At 54.4% G+C, this 20361-nt stretch overlaps 1 protein-coding gene across 2 annotated transcripts; it reads left to right on the top strand.

Annotated features, from left to right (window-relative positions):
• Positions 1 to 1334: 1334 nt before the first annotated feature.
• NCKIPSD (NCK interacting protein with SH3 domain) lies at positions 1335 to 15844 on the top strand. Of its 2 annotated transcripts, XM_082344963.1 has the most exons (13): positions 1337 to 1649; positions 4222 to 4331; positions 4558 to 4762; positions 4935 to 5025; positions 5280 to 5770; positions 7035 to 7205; positions 7350 to 7436; positions 7525 to 7663; positions 7748 to 7828; positions 8021 to 8149; positions 8256 to 8348; positions 8475 to 8647; positions 11189 to 15844. In XM_082344963.1, the coding sequence occupies exons 1-13, from the start codon at positions 1479 to 1481 to the stop codon at positions 11390 to 11392; spliced, it is 2145 nt and encodes a 714-aa protein (XP_082201089.1). In that variant the 5' UTR covers positions 1337 to 1478; the 3' UTR covers positions 11393 to 15844. The 2 variants fall into 2 exon arrangements, with proteins under 2 accessions (XP_082201090.1, XP_082201089.1); XM_082344964.1 differs by lacking the exon at positions 7748 to 7828 and having other exon boundaries at positions 1335 to 1649.
• Positions 15845 to 20361: the final 4517 nt, after the last annotated feature.

Below are 20361 nucleotides of genomic sequence, written 5' to 3' on the forward strand. Positions count from 1 at the left end.
GTCACCACTCCTACCCATCCCTGGACCCCACTGCAACCACGCCAGTGTCATCCTTCATGTGGCTCCAGCCAGGGCAGCCCCTAAGAGAGCTAATTCTATTCTGTGCTAGGAGGGTTTCAGGGAGAGGTGTGGCAGGAGGTCTTGAACTGCAGACCCAAACACCAGGGAGAAGGACACAGAACCAGTGCCAAGAAGGTAGGGTCTGGATGTCCAGTTTTAGCAGCCCCACCCGTTGCCTTGCCTGAACCTCCTAGCACCTCCTCTCCAAGGTCCACTATGCCTGTATCCACTACGTCCAAAAACAGGCCAACTGCATATACTGGCCTGGCTGTGCCTACAGCCCCTGCTCCCTGGGCCCAGCCTTCCAGAGGGGCATGTGGCTGGACCAGCCCCTGGACAGGAATGGGAGGTCCCCAGGACCCTTAAGATCTCTCCCCGGGGTTTCCCCCTTCCCTCCTAGGACTTCAAAGACCTCACCAGGTCAGGGCTGATGGGAAGGTGGGCCAAACAAGCTCTTAAGGCCACATGGTGCCCCACTCCCCATCCTCCACCAGCCCTTCTGTCTGCTCTCAGAAGGAAGCATGAGAAATAAGACAACCTGGCGTTGTAAGTCCCCAAAGACAACAGAACAGAGTGATGTGATAGCGATTGATAGGGGTGGGAGCCTGCGGACCTTATACTGTGAGGAAGGGAAGTGTGTCCCAGGCAGAGGAAACTATGCAAAGACCCACGTTACAGAGGACGAGAGAAGCTAGTGGCCGAAAAGAGGAGGTGGGGTGGGGAGCAAGGATGGGAGGACTTTGGACAGAGAAATGGCCCGCCGTGGTTTTTGTTTTTACCGCCCCCCTCACTCTTGCTCCCCGTTGCCCACCACTGGGGCGGTAAGCGGGGTCCGGAGGCCTAAAGACAGCGAGCAGACCCGGGCCCCGCGGGCGCCTCCAAGTGCCTCAAGATCCAACAACGGGACTACCCTCACGGGGTCGCCGTCCTTATGTTAGTAGGTCAGGTCCCACTCCCCTGGGGTGGCAAGGACGCATAGGACTGTCAGCACAGGACAGAGGCTCTGTCTTTGGGCTGCGGGCGGAGCGCTCCTTCGGGAAGTAGGATGGGCCGCAGCACTAGGGCTTGGGCGGGTAAAGGGAGTGGAGGGCCGGGCGGGAAAGCTGGGTCTGGGGCTCTAGGGAGGGTGCTGGGGCGGGGAGTCGGGAGCTTGGAGACGCATAAATCCACGGAAGGGGCGGAAAAGGCAGCAGATTCTCGTGGGCCGCGCCGGGCCGCGCAGCCTGTGGACACTAGGGGGCGCCGCGCTTCCGCGCAGGAGCCGACACATCCCGGGGCGGGGCTGCGGCGGGCGGGCGGGCGCGCGCGCGCACGCGCCGTGTGTCACGGGGCAGGGCGAGCGCGGTGAGGCGCTCCTGGCCTGGCGTCCTGGTTCTGCAGACCCTGCTGTCTCTCCTGCCCCGGCCCGGCTCACCCTCATGTACCGCGCGCTGTACGCGTTCCGCTCGGCGGAGCCCAACGCGCTGGCGTTCGCTGCGGGCGAGACCTTCCTGGTTCTGGAGCGCAGCAGCGCGCACTGGTGGCTGGCGGCGCGGGCGCGCAGTGGCGAGACGGGCTACGTGCCGCCCGCCTACCTGCGCCGCCTGCAGGTGAGTGTGCCCCTCCCCGGCCCGGCCTCAGCCGCCCCTAGACTGAGCTCCAACATAGGCTCGCAGGACAGACCCCGGCACCCCAGGCCCGCCGGGACCTCCAGCAGATAAGGAGTTTGAGAACCTGACCGTGAAACCCCAGGAGGACTGGGACCCTAAGAGCCCGCGCCCCCACCCAAGACCAGGGCCTTGACAGCCAACTCTGAGGACTCAGATCTACCAAAAGCCCAACTCTGGGACTGAGACTCCTCGGGATCCCAGAGCCATTGGGCCTCAACATCTGAACCCCCATCCGAATAGAATTCAAGAGTCAGTCCTGAGATTCCAGCACACCAAATTCTGAGCAGTTCCCCAGATCACTGAGACCCCAGAATTAATTGGCCCCTTCCCTGGATCACCAGGATCCCACACTTTTGCCTCCTTTTCCTCAGCTTCCACCACTGAGACCCGGGCAACCCTGGACACTGCCTGTTTCCCCACCATCTTCCATGCCTTCACACCCCCTCCCCCATTTGGAACTGAGAGCCATGGACACCCGCCTCCCCTAAATGACCCACCAAGCCCTGAGACCTCAGTATCTTTTACTTTCCTGTACTCAGTCACCCCCGAAGCCCTTCCTAAGACACCTTCGTCAGTTCACTTTGAACCAGGGATCCCAGGCCCTGCCGACACTCCCTGGCACTACTCTCCCTAACCTCTTTCACAAGCCTCAGGCCCTGACTTTTCAGACTTCCTTTCTCTGAAGATGAGGGAGCTCCATCCGTCCTTGGCCCCCAGCCTGGGGTGGGGGCTGCTCCCATTGCAAGGAAGTGAGACCTCCCCATGGCGTCCCCTGGTCTGGCTTTGGCCCCATTTCCTTCCAGTGGAGTCTGCAGCCCCAGTTCCTGTTTCCCCAAGAATAGTCCTGGTATGAGGGCTGGGATGTGTTGTCTCCAGCTGGTCTATTCTGATCACAGGGGGAAGGAGGGCCTGGAGCCTCCAGGTCTGCCCTGTGCCAGACACCCCCGCCCCATCCTAGTCCATAGCCTTTAGGAAACATCCTGTCCCAGCCCCGTTTAGGACAGAAATAACAGGATAAATTTGGAGATGTCATCTGGTCTTACCAGAGGGGATGGGCCCTGGTCCCTAAACCCTTGGCCTCATGGCATCTAGGAGTGTCTGGGTAAGAGTGAGAGCCCTGGACACCAGGGCTGCTGGGTCCAGGGTGAGCATGTCAGACCCAGCCTCTCCGGAGCTGGGAGCTTGTTGGAGGCCTCTGAGGAAAGTCTTGCCTCTTCCCCGAGGGCCCAAGAGGCCCCTCCCCTGCCTGGGCCACTGGGGCTGGGTGTTTGGGGAGGGCAGAGAGGCTACCATCTTGCCTATCTGTTGGTTTCTTGCTGCATATCTCCCTCTGTCTTCGTCTCCGTGGCTCTCTCTGTATCTCTGTGTCATTCTGACTCTCCACTTGTGTGTGTTTCTTCCTCTGACTCTCTCCCCTTCTCTGTCTCCAAATCTCAATTTCTTTCTGCGTTGTCTCCCTCTGCTTCTCTCTCTCCCTCTCTCTCTCCCTCCCTCCCTCTATCTCTCCATCTTTCTTGCTTTCTGTGTATCATCTGTCTTTCTCTCTCTGTCCCCCTTTCTGTCTGCTGTCTCCTGCACTCTGACATGCCCCATGCTATCTGGAGGGCTTTGCTGACCTCTGAGTCCATCTGTCTGTCCCCATCAGAGAAGCTTCTCAAACCCACTCTGGTGTGATGTCACCTTAGTTCTGAGGCTCCTATGCCTGATGGACCATGTGTGCCAGGGGCAGCGAAGGGTGGGAGTGGCTGGTCCCACAGCTGCCACCCGCTACTCTGTACTCCATGCCAGCCAGGCTGGGTAGATTGGACCCCTGAGTTGCTGCGGATGGCAACACAGAATCTGGGGCAGGGGCCAGGTCCTGCGCTCATGTCTGTCTTTTGCCACAGACACAGAACTGCTGCTTCCCAGTGCAGGTCTGGAGGATTCCTGGAACAGCTTGAGGGGATGGGGGCTGGCAGCAGGGGTGGAGAGAGGAGATCCCTTTGGCCTGTCTTCAGCTACCAGGGCCTGCAGAAGGCTCTCTGAGGACAGGGCCGTTCTGGAGTGTGACCTTGGTTTTGTGAAGGATCAACAAGATCCAGAGTGATTTGTTAAGACTTTCAGACACTAGAGGCTCCCTGCTTGGCATCTCAGCCTGGGATCTGAGCCAAGCCTGGGTATAGACGAAGTGTGTACTCCTGGCCTCAAACCGAGGGTCCGTGGGCTGTGGTTTTGCTCTAGACCCCAGGTTTTCGGCGACATCTTAGCTGAGAGCCTCACTGTGAGGTAAAATCCTGAGCGGGGCCCCAATATATAAAGCAGCAGCATGGGCCCTCCCCGTGGCCCAGCTCCCTGAGTGACGCAGTTTGAGAAGCCCATTTCATATTCTAGTTCGGCTTGCTGTGTTCACATCTGGCATTACAGGCTTTAGCTGTAGTGGTCCTTTGTCTGCCCCGGGCTCCATCCTGGGCTGGCTCTGGGCTCAGTACCTCACTTGGCCCCCAGGCCTAACTGCCCACCCCTGCCCCCACAGGGCCTGGAGCAGGATGTCCTCCAAGCCATTGACAGGGCCATTGAGGCTGTGCACAATGCAGCCATGCGGGATGGTGGCAAGTACAGCCTGGAGCAGCGCGGGATCCTCCAGTGAGTGGGGCGGGAGAACCTCCCAGTAAGCACCGTGGGGTGGGGTCCTTCAGTGAGTACTGGGGATGCCAGAGAGCAGTGTTGGTAGTGCAGAGTGGGGCGGAGCATGAGGGCGGTGGGAGGTTGGGGAGCCTGGGCTAGGGTGGGCCGCATCCCACGAGGAGCATGTGACGACTTGGGGAGTCGTAAGGTGACTCCCCCAATAACCTCCCTGTCCCTCCCTCAGGAAGCTGATCCACCACCGGAAAGAGACCCTGTCCCGCAGAGGCCCCTCAGCCCCCAACCCTGCAACTATGACCCCATCCACCAGTGACCACCACCTGGATGCTGCTGCTGCCAGGCAGCCCAATGGGGTGTGTAGAGCTGGGTTCGAGCGGCAGCACAGCCTGCCCAGTTCTGAGTATCTTGGGGCAGATGGAGGCCTCTACCAGGTACATGGTGAGAACATCCTGGGGAAGGGAGGTGGGTGGAGCTTAAGGCTTTGTCCAGAGGCTCCAGGGGTCCACTGGGGTCAGCGGTGCCGCCTGGAGCCATAGTCCTGCCCATGCCAAGCTCAGGGCGCTAGCCAGGTCGTACCCTCAGATCCCACTTCTGTCCTCCCAGATCCCACCACAGCCTCGCCGAGCAGCACCCGCCACGCCACCCCCACCCGTGAAGCGCCGAGACCGCGAGGCCCTAGTGGCCTTGGGGAGTGGTGAGAAGGCGGGGTTGGGGGACTGGGGGGGGCACCCTGTGCTTGGAATGGTTACTCTGCCTATGTCAGGGAACTGGGGGCTCCAGGCTTGGGGGGAAGACAGGGCACGTGTCGGGGCAATTGGGGGTTCTGGGCTTGGTGGGAGGGTCTGGCATAGGAACTAGGCCCTGTACTGGGGGGCGGGGGCTCTGGGCTTGGAGGGGTTGGGGCCCCCAGGGGGCTGCCCTAGCACAGCATCCCCTCTCTGCCCACAGGCGGCCGCAACGCCACGCCCTCTGGGGGCAGTTCTGTGTCCAGCAGCTCCTCTGTCGGCAGCACCTCCCTTGACACACTCTATACCGGCTCCAGCTCATCGGAGCCAGGCCCCAGCTGCTCACCCACGCCCCCACCTGTGCCCCGCCGAGGCACGCATACCACTGTGTCCCAAGCCCAGCCCCCTCCCTCCAAGGTGCCAAACTCGGAGCCCCCTACAGAGGAGGTAGCAGTTGATACAGCCCCAGCCCCTGATGAGCTGGAAGCCCTGGGTGCGCTGAGCCTGGGGACCACAGAAGAGAAGGCGCTGGCTGAGACTGCTGTGCCCAGGACCATCGGGGCAGAGCTGATGGAGCTCGTGCGGAGGAACACTGGCCTGAGCCACGAGCTGTGCCGAGTGGCCATTGGCGTCGTGGTGGGTCACATCCAGGCCTCCGTGCCGGCCAGCTCACCTATCATGGAGCAGGTCCTCCTCTCACTGGTAGAGGGCAAGGTGAGGGTGGGCTACAGGGCCAGGGGCCTCCCCATCCTGGGGCCGCCCTACAGCCTCTGCCCCTTCCCCATCCTCACACTGTGTCCAGCCTTTACCTGACAGGTCTTTGTTGAGCTCTAGCTCTTGGTTTCCTTGTGCTGGGTGCTGGGGACATTTGGGCTGATCCCTGAAGGAGAAAGGATGGAAGAGTGTTCCAGGCAGAGGCTCAGGCTGGACGAGGGCCATGAGGCAGAACCGAGCTTGGCTCGCAGGAAGAAGTGGAACAAGGCCAGCATGGCTGGAACACAGGGAGTGAGGGAGGGAGCAAGTGGTGTGGTTGGAGGTGAGACCTGGGGCAGGTGACAGTTGAGACAGCCGTGGGTGGCCAGGAATTCTCTCAGGCTGCAGGGAAGGAATGGACATAAGGCATGAGAGAGGGCAGTGCCATGCTGGTCTTGGCAGTGGAGAGCAATGGGTGCTTCGAGAGCTATGATGGAGGCCTGAGTGCTGACTGAGATGTGAATGAGGTGTGTGTGCATCATAGGCGGGTGGGATCCTTTGCCAAGTTTGGGGCACTGGTCAGGGAGCAGGACTGGGGGGCATGAGCCCAGTCTACACGGTGGGGGCCAGATGGGCCAGAGGTCTCTCCTTAGGGCTCCATGGCTCCTGCAGCTCTAGTTTGGGGTCTGGGGAGCAGTGAGTCAGTGGGCTTGCCTGTGCTGGGACACTGGATGGCAGGGTCAAGAGGAACACGGGAGGTGGGTGGATGACAGGCCTGTCCCACTTTGTGTAGAATCAGGGGGTGGAGTCTCAGTCACATTCAGGCGGTGAGGAGTCGGTGGCCTTCCTCATGGAGGATGTTTATCCAGGTCTGGGACAGGAGGCAAGTTGTTGGAAAACACCCCACAGATGTGTCTCATGCAGAATCCTGTCCCAGACGGTTGTTAAGACTTGGGGGCAGTGGAATTACTTGGGGAGGGGGTACAGAACTGGGTCAGTGCCCGTGGGGGCCCCGATGTTGAGGGATGGGCTGTGGGAGCAGGTCTTTTGTGGGAGCTTGATGGGAGCAGCGGGGAGGAGGGAAGAGAACCGGGAGCTGGTCCCCTCACCCTTCCTGGGACGACGCTGGCTCCAGGCAGCTCTGGTAGGTGAGGCTGGGGCCCCCCTGCCTGACACTGGCCTGGAGCTCATGCCATGACCTCAGGGTCTAGGTTGAACTCCAGGCCTTGTGGGCCTCCTGGAGATGGTGAGGCGCAAGTGCGCTGAGCCAGACCTCTTCCTCCAGGACCTGAGCACTGCCCTGCCCTCAGGGCAGGTCTGCCACGACCAGCAGAGGCTGGAAGTGATCTTTGCAGACCTGGCCCGGCGGAAGGATGACGCCCAGCAGCGCAGCTGGGCCCTGTATGAGGACGAGGGTGTCATCCGCTGCTACCTGGAGGAGCTGCTGCACATTCTGGTGCGGGCTGGGGGCCCCCAGGTGTCCCCCACCCCTGCCCCATCCCTCCCCAGTGCTCGGGAGTCTCCCCTACTTGTCCTCAGCTCACTCAACATGTGGCCACCTCACACTGAGTGACTCCATCACACTTCGTCCTCCCCACAGACGGATGCAGACCCTGAAGTTTGCAAGAAAATGTGCAAGAGGAATGAGTTCGAGTCTGTCCTGGCCTTGGTGGCCTATTACCAAATGGTGTGTGCGAAACAGAGGGGAGGGGGTACAGAGGGACCTGGGTAGAGGTGGGGGTTCCGGGCACTGAGCACACAGGGTCCCCTGCCAGGAGCACCGGGTGTCACTGCGGCTGCTGCTCCTCAAGTGCTTCGGCGCCATGTGCAGCCTGGACGCAGCCATCATCTCCACGCTAGTGTCATCTGTGCTGCCTGTGGAGCTGGCGCGGGACATGCAGACAGACACGCAGGGTGAGCGAGGGGCAGCTTCCTGCCATCTAGGGAGGTTCCCGCCATCTGGGGGGAGGCTCTGACCGCTGCTTTGCTCCCCCACAGACCATCAGAAACTCTGTTACTCCGCCCTCATTCTGGCCATGGTCTTCTCCATGGGGGAGGCAGTGCCCTATGCACACTATGGTAAGAAGGCAGGTCACTGACCAGCTGATCACAGAGAGCCCACAGCCCACTGGAGGTGGGCCCCATGGCCCGAGGGGCCCACTGACCATAGTCTGACTGAATGTCCCCAGGGCTCACAGAAACCCAGGGAGGCTGGGCGGTGTGGGGTGTGTGATGGGGGGTGCTGCAGACTTCCACGTGCCCCTCTCCCAGAGCACCTGGGCACACCCTTCGCCCAGTTCCTGCTGAGCATCGTTGAGGACGGGCTGCCCTTGGACACCACTGAGCAACTGCCGGATCTCTGCATGAATCTACTTCTGGCTCTCAATTTGCACCTGCCAGGTGGGGGCAGGGCCTGACGGGGGTGGCTGACTCGCCGTAGTGGGGAGGAGGGGGGCTCTCCAGGCTTAGCACCTGTGCTGTTGTCTACCCCCGTGTCCTTCCTCAGCCCCTGACCAGAACTTCATCATGGCCGCCCTGAGCAAACACGCCAATGTCAAGATCTTCTCCGAGAAGCTACTGTTGCTCCTGAACAGAGGGGGTGAGGGCCCAGGAATCTGTGCGGGGCCCCTTCGATGTCCTTTGACTCCATGACCCCTGTAACTCGCTGGGGTGACTCTGGGCCCCCTCGAGGACTGCCCTGACGCCTCTTCCCCCTGCCTTCTAGATGACCCCGTGCGCATCTTTAAGCATGAGCCTCAGCCGCCACACTCCGTCCTCAAGTTCCTGCAGGACGTGTTCGCCAGCCCCGCCACAGCTGCCATCTTCTACCACACGGATATGATGGCGCTCATCGACATCACCGTGCGGCACATCGCGGACCTGTCGCCTGGAGATAAGGTGCCTGGGGATGGCAGCTGTGTAGAAACTAACAAAAGGGGGGGACCTGACACTGAATGGAGACGAGGGCGAGGGGCACTGCTGGAGCCGGGTAAGTGTGGGAGGCTGCTCAACCATGACAGGTGTGCCAAGACCCAAGGGAGCCCGCCATGAGGTGATCAGGGGTGGGCTGTCCGAAGAAAGCAAGAGTGGAGGGAGTGGTGGGAGGTGAGGAGGAGGAAGTGGAGTTTACACAAAGCCTTGGAGGCTGCGGCGGGAGGTTGTCACCTCTTCTCTGGGGCAGGGGAAGTGATCCAATTACCATCCTGAATGAAACAGAGACTGTGAGAGCACAGCAGAAGCGGGAGGCCGGTGAGGAGGCGGCTACAGCCCAAGTGGCACGGATAGGGTGGGAGAGGAGATCAGGCCGGGATGTGTTGGAAGTGCGTTGGCAGGGCTTGCTGCTGGATTGGTCTGGAGGAACCGGGTGGATGAAGTGCTGATTGCTCAGGTGGGGAAGAACTTTTGAATAGAGTTGTGTTTTGATGTGTCAAGACTGAGAAGATACCTGCTGGACATCCAGGTACAGAGGATGTCAGGGAGGCACTGGGGTGTGAGTTGGGACTGGAAAGAGACACTTTGGAGTTGGCTGTGCATAGATGTGCTGGGAAGCCTGTGACAGTGCGGTCACCTAGGGTGTGGGATGGATGGGACAGAGGGAAGCGCAGGCCTCAGCCCAGGGCACAGTTGGGACATGTAGGGAGACACCCAGGAGGAAAACCAAGAGAGCAGGAGCCCAGAGCCACGTGTATGGAGGAGGAGGGGGATGAGCCGTCTCCACAGTTAGGAGCCCGAGTGAGATGAGGCCTGAGAATGAGCCACAGGATTCGCCACATGGAGATGAGGCATGATTCACAAGCAGAGTCCATGGAGTGGAGGGAAGAGAGTCTGAGTGGGAAGTTGAAGAGAGGATTTGAAGTTGGAGGGGAGTGGAAAGGGGGAAGGCGGGAGCAGTGAATGGAGACAAGCTTCGTGTCTTTTTAAGTGAAGGAGAGCAGAAAAAGGTGGGGGATCACTGGAGGGAGACATGGGGTCAGGGAAAGTCTTTTAAAGGTGGGAGATGCTGGTGCATGTCTGAGCCAGAGGGAATGATCCAGCCAGCCAATTGTGGAGAAACGGCTGATGTGTTGGGAGAGTCAGCCACTGCGGGTGTCAAGTAGGTCAGGCAGCGGGGGAGGGTCCAGGCCCCCGTGGAGGGATGGCCTCTGGCAGGAGCCGGGGCAGTTCATTCACTGGGGACAGGTGAGGTGTGGGTGCTGGGGGAAGACCAGGCGTTTCTGAAAGTTTGCTTGTTTTCTGCATGAAGCACAAAGCCAACTGATCAGGCAGTTTAGGTTTGGGAAATGGAGAGAAGGTGGGCAGTGGTCCTTTCAGGAGCAGTGAACGTGGCAGAGGGAAGTGGCAGGGGTGCCAGGCAGTGAGGTTTGTGGTGGGGAATGCCGTTCAAGCCTGCGCAAGGCTCTGTAATTGTCTGCTGCTTAGCTACTAGGATTTGATAGGCAGGTGCTTTGTGGTCTGACCAGGGTTGGAAGTTAGCAGGGTGATGCTGCCTAAAGAAGGTTTGAGTATTGACTCCTCTAATCAGAGGTAAAGAGAGAAATGAGGGATGGTGAGGCAGGCAAATGGAGGAAAAAGTGCTGGCGCCAGGTCAATGGATCAGGGTCTCAGTGAGGATAAGGAGCAGCTGGGGTGTCAGACTGGAGTGGTTCTTGGAGCCGTTAAAGCCAGAGGTGCTGGGAGGGTGGGTTGGCGGGGGGTGTTGGAGATGGATTCAGGGCACACGTAGAAGGTAAGACGGCCAGGTTTTACTGGGACGGATTGGATTCGGGGTGTGGGGAGAAAGGAACCGGAGGGGACACGTACAGTTTTGGCTCGAGCACTTGAATGGACAGCAGTGCTCTTTATTAAAATAAAGAGCATGAGAAAGCCTTCAGCTTTGGGAAGATGGGGAAGATCACGAGTTTGATGGTTGTTATGTGAGTTTGAGTTCTCTCTGAGATAAGCAGGTGACAAGTGGGCAGTTGGATTTTCTCATCTGCAGCTCACCGGAGAGTCTCTGCAAGAGGTTTGAGTGGGGGTCACTATTTGAAGCTGTGCGTGTGAATGAGATCTTACAGGGTGAGGGGATAGAGTGAGAAGCAGAGGGCCTCCAACAGACAGACAGCAGCCCCACAGGGGCCCAGCATTACAGGAGGGGTGCGGGCTCGCTGCTTCCCCTCGCCACCTCTCTAAGGCAGGACTTCCCTGGGCCGGCCACATTCTGGGACTGTGTGTGTCTCAGATGATTCATTTACTCACTTACTTATTCAACGACTATCAAAGGCCAGTTCTGTGCCAGGTTCACTCTGGGCGCTGGGGATGCAACCCTGATCTTCAGTGTTGTGAGGTGGTCCACAGCCCTGGGGTCCGTGTGGCTGCCAGGAGGCAGTAGTGGCCTGTCCCTGTCTGGTGGCAGTCTCAGTGCCTCCCTGGGGTCCCTGAGCTTGCCTGCTCTCCCCACAGCTTCGCATGGAGTACCTCTCCCTGATGCACGCTGTGGTCCGCTCCACACCCTACCTACAGCACCGCCACCGGCTCCCCGACCTGCAGGCCACACTGCGACGCATCCTAACCGAGGAGGAAGCCTCGCCCCAGTGCCAGATGGACCGCATGATTGTCCAAGAGATGTGCAAGGAATTCCCGGTGCTGGGCGAGGCCCCCAGCTAGCACCTTCTTTTCCTCCCTTCCCTGCAGCCCTGGGTAGGGTGCAGGGGACTCGGAGGCTTGGCCCTAAGAATGTTTAGCACTGACAGTTTGAGGGGAGGTGATGGTGGAAGGGACCTAAGCAGGGACCCCCACCTAAAACAGAGCTAATGAGAGGGGCCAAGCGCAGGATTAGGGACCACGCGCTGGGAGCTATGCTGGGGCAGGGGGAGTGTGAACTGAAGCCCCTCCATCTCCTGCTGGGCTGCCTCTTCAGCATGCCTCCCCACCCCACACACATGCACACTCAGAGTCCTGCTGCTGCTCCAGGCTGGGCCAGAGCCCTCATCCCCCGCGCCCACCTGGTCTGTGTCCTGGGCTTCAGCAAGCCGTGTCCCTGGGGTGAGAGGAGGCACCTTCCGCCAGCTCCGTTCTTTGCCTTAGCTTCGCAGTGAGTGCTGCTCATGTGCTCTGTCCCCCCAGCCGCCACCCCGTGGGGGGTCTCTGCCCCTCACTCCAGCCCCCAGAGGTCTTGGCCAAGCTGCTGCTTTGAAAGCAGAGTCTTAGAGACAGGCCATCCACCCTGGAGCCTCACAGAATGAGGTGATGGCACTGATAAAGCCAATGACAGAATCTATTTTCTCTGTAAAAACGTAGACCGAAAAGCCATGTGTATTTTCCTATGTGCTGCAGCTCAGCTTGGAAATAAATCACAGGCATCTGGAAACAGGCTTCCCTGTATGATCCTGAGTGGTGGTGGGAGAGGATGGGTGGGGGCGCTGGGGCCTCAGGACCTCGTCACTAGCTTGCCCTGTCCTCTCCAGCCTGAGGAGGTGATGGTCCCTGACAGGCCTCTCCATCGAGGTCCCTTGAGCCCTGTTCCAGCCTCTCTTCCCTGGGTTCCCACTTCTGGGCCACGGCCACAGCCACTGAGAGCCCCGTGGTCCATTTGCAGGTGACTGCCCCTCCAGGCTTCACTTACATCTTTCTTTGCCTTGAATGCCGTGTCTGTCTCCCGTGTTGAAACCCTATATCCTTTACACCTGTTCTCAAATGAAGCGTCTCCTGTCCAAGCCCTGGCCTCCCTGAACTCCTAGGCCTGCCCAGCTGTTTCCCTTCCTTATTTGTCTTCCACTGGATCCAGCGAGGTTCCCTCATTTTGCAGCCTTAGCGGAGATTTGGTAATTACGGTAGGACAAAAAGAATATCTCAACAAGTGTGGGGTTAGTTGTGCACTACTGTTTGAGGGGAATCAGAGGCCAACGTTGGGCAAAAAACTTTTTCCTCGTGGTGGGCTCCCTAGTTAACGAAGGCTGTCACCATAAGTTGGGGAAGAGAGTCAGAACCTGTAGGCAGACACCAGGCAGCAGCGGTTTCCATCAGTTCCCTTCATTTTGTTACCCAAGACGATTCTCATCAGATTCCACACATCCAGAATCACTGATACTGTGACTTCTGGCCACGACTTTTCCTTTCTTAATGGGGTGCTGAAGGCAGAGGGCTGTTACTCTACCAGCAGAACGGAATGCGGCAAGAAGCCCAGCAAGGCCAGTCTAGGGGTGGGGTCCCAGGGAAACAGGTCCATGGGAGCAAAGCACAGGAGGCCAGCAGGGAGATGTCCTTCCTGACCTGTTGACTCTTCCAGAAGTTTAAGTGCACAGGCTCACCTGGACCTGAGGAGGAGCTGACACAGTTGTCTGCAGGAAAGCTCTGTGTGGTACAACCTGGTCACTTCATCCTGGAGGCCTCTGCCTCCCTTCCACAGGCGGAATCAACAACGCTGACTTCCAGGTACAGCTCCTTTCTCATTGGAGTGCTGAAGGCGGAGAGCCATGGTTCTTCTCCTGAGAGCGAGTAACTCAGTGATAAGTACAGGTTCTCAGGAAGCTGAGGCAGGAACATTCGATAGCCTCTGTGCCTTGCTCTGTTTGCTGTTAGGCTGCACACACTGACCTCGTGGGAAAAGCAGGGCCGTGCTGTGCCATCTGTCCTAGTGCTGGCCCCCGTGAGAAACAAAGTGCAGCCCCGTGGCCGGAAGATCAGAGCCCCTGCCCGCTTCTGCGTGATTGTCCAACGGGCCCTTGCATGTGTTTGTAAGGAGACACTCAGAGGGGCCAGGACTCCAGGACCATCAATAAACACCTTGATGGTGTCTCACCGCACAGAATTAAAACTACCAAGGACAATGACTAGCCAGAGAATTCCTCAGGGAAGGAACTGTCTGGGAGAATACCTCTGACTGCTTGGAAGGATGGTAGACGTGGATGTGGTTAGGCAGGGGAAAGGGCAAAGAGAGGGAGAACTAAGGCACTCAAAGAAAGGGGAGTGATAGGGTGGGGCTGAGGAAAACTCAAATTTTGAGGGACAGTGAGGGCTGGGCATTTGGGCCAACCTCTGGGCTAGAAGTGGGTCCCTACAGGTGTGGCACCACGTCTGTGGGACATGACTGAGGACAACATGCTACACGTGCATAAGGCAACTCCAGGGTAAGGGGTTGGGTGAAGACCACCTGCCTGCTCAGTCCCGGAAAGATACAGACTGAGGCTCCAAGTATGTGAGGATAACCTTTTCTTTTTTTCTCTTATTTCATGGAAGAATAGCATACTATGAAAACTACAGTATGCAAAGAGTACAGCTTAATGAATTATGACAGAAGATGCTAATATAGTCACCACCCAGTGTCACCAGTTCCCAAAGCCCACTGTGCACCCCTCTCAATCACCAACTCCTTCCTTCTCCCCAGGCCTCTTCCCTAGAGGTAATTACTGATAAGTTTTGCCTGTTTTTGAACTTTATATAAGTAGTCATATAGACACTGGCTTCTGCACTCACCAAGTTTTTGAGGTTTGTCTGTGTCATAGTATGTGGTTGTAGTTTGTTCATTCCCAATGTCGTATGGGTTACACCCTCAATTGCAGTTTCCAATTTTTGTCTATTACTAATCATGCTGTCAGGAGCACTGTTGTACATGTCTTCTTGTTGCTCATATGCTTGGACTGGGAGATATATTCTCAAGAGTGGAATTGCAGGGGCACAGGCAGAAACTGCCAAATAGTTTCCCAAAGTAGTTGTACCAGTGTACTCTCCTCCACTGGTGCCTGAGTTCCAACTGCTCTATATCTTTCCCAAAACCTGGTATTGTCAGTCATTTTCATTTTAGTCATTCTGGTGCAGTGTAGTAGTATTTACTTTTACACTTGCGTTTCCCTGACGACTAAAGAGGTTGAGCACCTTTTCATTAGTTTACTGGCTATTTGGATCTTCTCTTGTGAAGCACCTGTTCACATCTCTTGCACATTCATTGACTGGGTTGTCTATCTTTTGTTGGTTTGTAGTATGTATTCAAGATATGAGTCCTTGGGTTGTATATCTTACAGTATCGTCTCCCATTCTTAACATCTTTTGATGAAAGGAAGTTCTTAATTATAATGTAATCCAATTTTTCAGTATTTTCCTTTATGGTTAGTACATTTTGTATCCTATTTAAAAAAAATATATTTGCTTAAAGTCACGAACTTCTGTGTTCTCTTCTAAAAGCTGTATTGTCTTTCCTTTCATATTCACATGTCGAATCTGGAATTGATTATGAAGGTAGTATGAAGTAGGGGTCTCATTTAATTTTTTTCTGCATGGATATCCAATTGACCCAGCACCATTTATTGGAAAGCCCATCCTTTGTGTTTGGCTCTTAAGAGCCACCCTTGTCAAAATTCAAGTCTCCACACATCTTTAGGCCCCTCTCTGGATTTTGTTCCATTCATCTGTCTATTCCTGCACCAGCACCATACAGTCTTGGTTTCTGTAGCTGTAGCTTTCTTGATCTCCTATAGATGAAGCTGTTCTCCTACTTGGGTTTTCTTCGGACTGTCTTGGGTATTCCTGGCCCTCATACGTTTTAGAATCCAGTTTGTCAGTTTACACACACACACACACACACACACACACACACACACACACACTACACAGTATCTGCTGGGACTTCTATCGGAGTTGCATTGAATCCATTCTTTGGGAAGAATTAGCATGTGTGCAATACAGGCATACCTCATTTTTGTTGCACTTCACAGATAAACTGCATCTGTTACAAATTGAAAGGTGTTGAAGGTTTGTGGCAAACCCTGTGTCAAGCAAGTCTAATTGTTGCCAATTTTCCAACAGGATTTGCTCACTTCATGTCTCTGTGTCACATTTTGGTAATTCTCATAATACTTCAGACTTTATCATTATTATATTTGTTATGATGATCTGTGATCAGTGATCTTTAATGTTGTTTTTCTTTTTTTTTTTGGCCACGCCATGCAGCATGTGGGATCTTAGTTCCCCCACCAGGGATCGAACCCTTACCCCCTGCAGTGGAAGTTCTGAGTCCTAACCACTGGACCACCAGGGAATTCCCTGGTGTTACTTTTCAAAAAGATTACAACTCACTGAAGGCTCAGGTGATGGTTAGCATTTTTTAGCAATAAGGTATTTTTTTTTAATTTTGTGCTCCCCCCACCTTCTTAGGTTTTGATTTTCTCTTTTGTAAAAAAATATTTATTTATTTATTTGGTTGCACTGGGTCTTAGTTGCGGCAGGTGGGCTCCTTAGTTGTGGCTCATGGGCTCCTTAATTGCGGCAGGCAGCCCCCTTAGTTGTGGCATGCGAACTCTTAGTTGCCGCACGCATGTGGGATCTAGTTCCCTGGCCAGGGATTGACCCTGGCCCCCCTGTATTGGGAGCGCGGAGTCTTAACCACTGTGCCACCAGGGAAGTCCTAGCAATAAGGTATTTTTAATTAAGGTATGTACATTTTTTTTAGGCATAATGCTATTATTGCACACTTAATAGACTCTAAACATAATTTTTATATGCCCTGGGAAACCAGAAAATTTGTGTAACTCACTTTATTGTGATATTTGCTTTATTGCGGTGGTCTGAAACTGAACCCACAATATCTCCGAGGTATGTCTGTATTGAATCTTTCCATCTTGGAACATAGTTTTCCACTCCATTTATGTCTTTATTTCTCTCAATGTTTTTTTCTTCCAGTGTTTCTTGAGATATAATTGACATATAGCACTATATAGGTTTAAGGTATACAACGTAATGATTTGACTTACAGACATCATGAAATGATTATCACAGTGTTTAGTGTCAATAATGTTTTATTGTGTGTGTGTGTATGTGTGTGTGAAGAGTCATTGCACATATTTCATTATATTTATTCCAGCATTTTACGTTACATGATGCTACTGTAAATCACATCATGAAAAAAATTTTTCTCACTTGTTGATATATAGAAATTACAACTGATTTTTATATATTGACCTTGCATCCAATGACTTTGCTAAACTCTAACAACTTATCTATAAGTTCTTTTGGATTTTTTACATACACATTCCTGTTGGCTGTGAATAAGTTTTCTTTTTTCCTTTCCAATCCTTGTAACTTTTTACTGTTTTTCTTGCCTTACTGTGCTGGTGAAGCCCTCCAATATAATATTAAGGCTTGTTGTCAAGAATGTGAAGTGTTTTTCTTTAGCAATGCTCTGCTGCTCCAGAGGTGAGGAATTCACAAGTAGTCTATTTTTTTTTCACAATTCACAACATTTTATTCAAGTTAATACATTTCATTCAGTAATCAGCCATATTATCCTTGGCACCATTAATAACCCCTTAATCACAAGAGAAACAGAAGGAAGGACTGAGATTTATGTGTAGAAGTTGATCTCCACCAAAACTAATTCATAGTCCATCATCTTTCATGGTTGTGCTTTTACTTGAGGCCTCTTTTTTGGGGCGAGGGGGCTGTTTCTCATAAGTGTTTGCTTAAAACAAATAACATGACCTACATGGAAGGAAAATAAGGTCTAGTCCCTAGTGAACAAGCAGGGGGTCCTCCAAGAAAGGAGCCCTAAAGGCTCCTTGAGGTGACAGTAACCCTCCTCCCCCAACCAGTCAGTAGTAAGTTATAACCAGGTGAATGAGAGAGGTAGTATCTAGCTGGAGAACCCATGGTCTAGCCTCTCTAGAACAGGAATGGCTGAGTGAGTCAAAACTGGAGGGAGACATCTACAGTGTCTGGAAAAAAGTGACCGAGAATAGGAAAGTGTGAAAAAGATACAGGTTTCCCACCAGGGGACCCACAGAAAGATGGTGGTACCAGTCAAGGGCAGTCCTGTGCTTTTCTCTGACACAAGGTTACACTGAATGGGTTCTGCAGTTTTCAGATAAAAATTGGAATGATGCTGAACAAGTGCAAAGTGAAATCAGAGTTTCCCTCCTTTGTTCGGTAAACACTGATAGAACACCTGTGTGTGAGGCAATGGGACAGGGGCTAGAGGAAAAAAATGAAGCTGTCTTAAGATGTGGTCCTGACTTGAAGGTGGCCATCAGACCCTGCACGTACAGAGCACTATGTCGGAGGGTCCGAGTGGAGGGAAGCATCACTTCTGGCTGGCAGCAGCAGAGAAAGCATTCCCCAGTCGTTCCTTCTTGGTTCCCAGGATGTCCTCTGTGCCTCTGTGTCACCACTTGGCCCGCCCCATTCCAGGCACTTGCTTGTCTTCCTTATCTTTCTCCATAATGTGAAATGGAAGCCTGAGAGGAGAAGATCCCGCCTCACAGGTGTCTAACAAATGTGGGTGGAATTGATGTGTTACGGAAGTGTCACTCTATTTTGGTCCAGGTGGGTGGGAAAAAATTTGGGGAAAGGAGAGCTGATAAGATGGTGGTGGTAAGGGTAAGGTGTTATAATCAGAAGGTGGGAGCAATGATATCCCAACAAGCAAACTTAGTATGTGGCTTAAACCGGGTGATAGAACGCCAACACAGCCAAGGACCGCAAGAAGGTAGCTGGAAGCCCTCTGCCGAATAGGTTAGTCTGCAGAACTGGAAAGCTAAAATCTTTTCCTACTATCTACTCAAGTTTAACCAGAGCAGATGAAGAAATAATGAATAACTAGAGGGTCGTAACTTTCTAGAAAGATCAAGTAAACACAGCACCCCCCAAAAAAGGTGAGGCTGAATGTCAAAGTGTAGAGGAAGCTTTTGAACATCTTTTTTTTTTTCTCCTAGGAACTTTATGTGCTGTATTTTCTCTCTTTTTAAAATTGAAGTATAGTTGGTTTACAATATTAGTTTCAGGTGTATAAAATAGTGATTCAGTTTTTTTGGATATCTTTTTTTAAGTTTGTTTTTGGCGTCTTGGTCTGTAAGCAATCAAGTAATAGATGCCATCCCAAAAAGGAATGTTTGCAGGAACCAGAGTAGTTGAGTCCAACTATTCGTGATGCCTTTACACTTGAACAATACAATGGCATACAAGGACTCTCCCACGCGAATCAGCCAGGCAAGCCAATACCAACTGTGCACGAGGGTGTGATGTTGCTCCAGCAGGTACTGAGTGAAGGGGCCCAGCGGCCCTAGGCTCTGATAAGGAATAGTCTCAGGCTAGAAGATCATCCAGTTTTCAAGCAGAAATCTTAGGAGCCCACCGATCTTGCACTTACGCCAATAACCTAGGCAAGAGCCAGGCGTGCAAGAGCAAGACACCCCCCCCCCCACCCAAGTAATCTATTTTAAGGAGTTAGATTTTAGCCCACTGAGTTTGTCTAAGAAGAGCAGGGCAGGAGAGTTGTTATAAGACTGGCTAATGGTTAAGGTAAGGAGCTGAGAGGAGGTGAGGAATGGCAGATTGGAGGTCTTAGTGAGATGAAAGAACTGTTGGATAATTGAGCTGGATGGGTTGGCCAGGTCTTCTGGTCTGCTCTCCCAGCAAGGTACCCCTGACTTGACTGGGAGGAAGGAGGGGGCAAACACAGGGAGGAAAAGGCACGAGGAGAGGGGTTGAGATGTCCTAGAGGGCAGTGGAAAGAGGACTTGGAAAAAGGAACTACACTTGGTTTGTCTTTACAGGGAGCATCAGAAGCTGCCATTTGGGGTGGGGCATAGAGGTGAGTGCAGATGGAGAGGGAGAGGCTTCCATGGAACAGCAGCCACAAAGAGGACTATGGTGGAGGCAGAACAGCAGGGAGTGACACGGAGAGTCACCTGCAGTCAACAGAGGTGTCAAGGAGAGCTCTAGGTCTTGCTCTCCACAAGGAGCATCAGTTGAGGGCAGTACTACCCCTAGTGGAGGGAGCAGGGCGTAACTTCCTTTGGCCATGGTCCCTTTAAGCCTCAGCACATTTGTCCACACCGCCTCTATGACCTAGGGTGTCTCCTCCATCTCTTGGTTATTCAGAGTTCTGCACGGGCGTCTTCTGCAGATAGCTTTCCCAGATCGCTACGTTGGCTCAGGTGCCTCTTCTGGGGCCCCAGCATCCCTCTCCCTAGCGTTCCACCTGTCTCCCTCCTTCGTTAAAGTTTTCTGCCCTCCATTTTTTAGATTGTGGGCCCGGAGGGTGGGTGTGCGATCAAAACCATGTCTTTGGCTTCCCTCCTCCAGGCCCTACTCCGACTGAGCCCCCATCCAACCGAGTTCCGCCTTCGGCGCCTCTGCAGATGCTTCATCTTCACGCCCATAGGAACCCAGACCGTACATCCGGCTCTGACCTTAGGTGGTCCTCAGATTCAGAAAAACCAGAGGGCACCACTGGAGCCCACCCACCGGCTCTCCGTAGTCACTTGAGGCGCTTGAAGGAGGAACCCACGGGAACCCCGCCTCCTGGAAGCGAATAAGTCAAGGGGGGGGGCGGCTAGGAATGCGCCATTTGATTGGTTGGTGGTGATGTCATAGGTACCGGTTGGGGCGGGCCAGGGGCCTTAGCCGGGGGATCTCCGCTGGTTCCAAGCAGGAACCGCACCCCTTGGAGCGTTCCGTGTCCCAGACCTAAACCCCTCCTCGGTCCAGGGACGCCTGCGTCCTCTGCTCGTGGCGCTGCAGCCTACTGTCACTGCTGCCTTTGCAGGCTGGCCCGTAGAGAACCTCCTGGATTGTCGCTCCGGGCTATTCTGGAACCGGAGGAGCCTCCTCCCCCAGACAATGAGTCTGCCATGGGGGCGGAGCCA

Source organism: Balaenoptera borealis, assembly GCF_965194805.1.
Source record: "Balaenoptera borealis genome assembly, chromosome: 12".
Taxonomy (NCBI): Eukaryota; Metazoa; Chordata; class Mammalia; order Artiodactyla; family Balaenopteridae; genus Balaenoptera; species Balaenoptera borealis.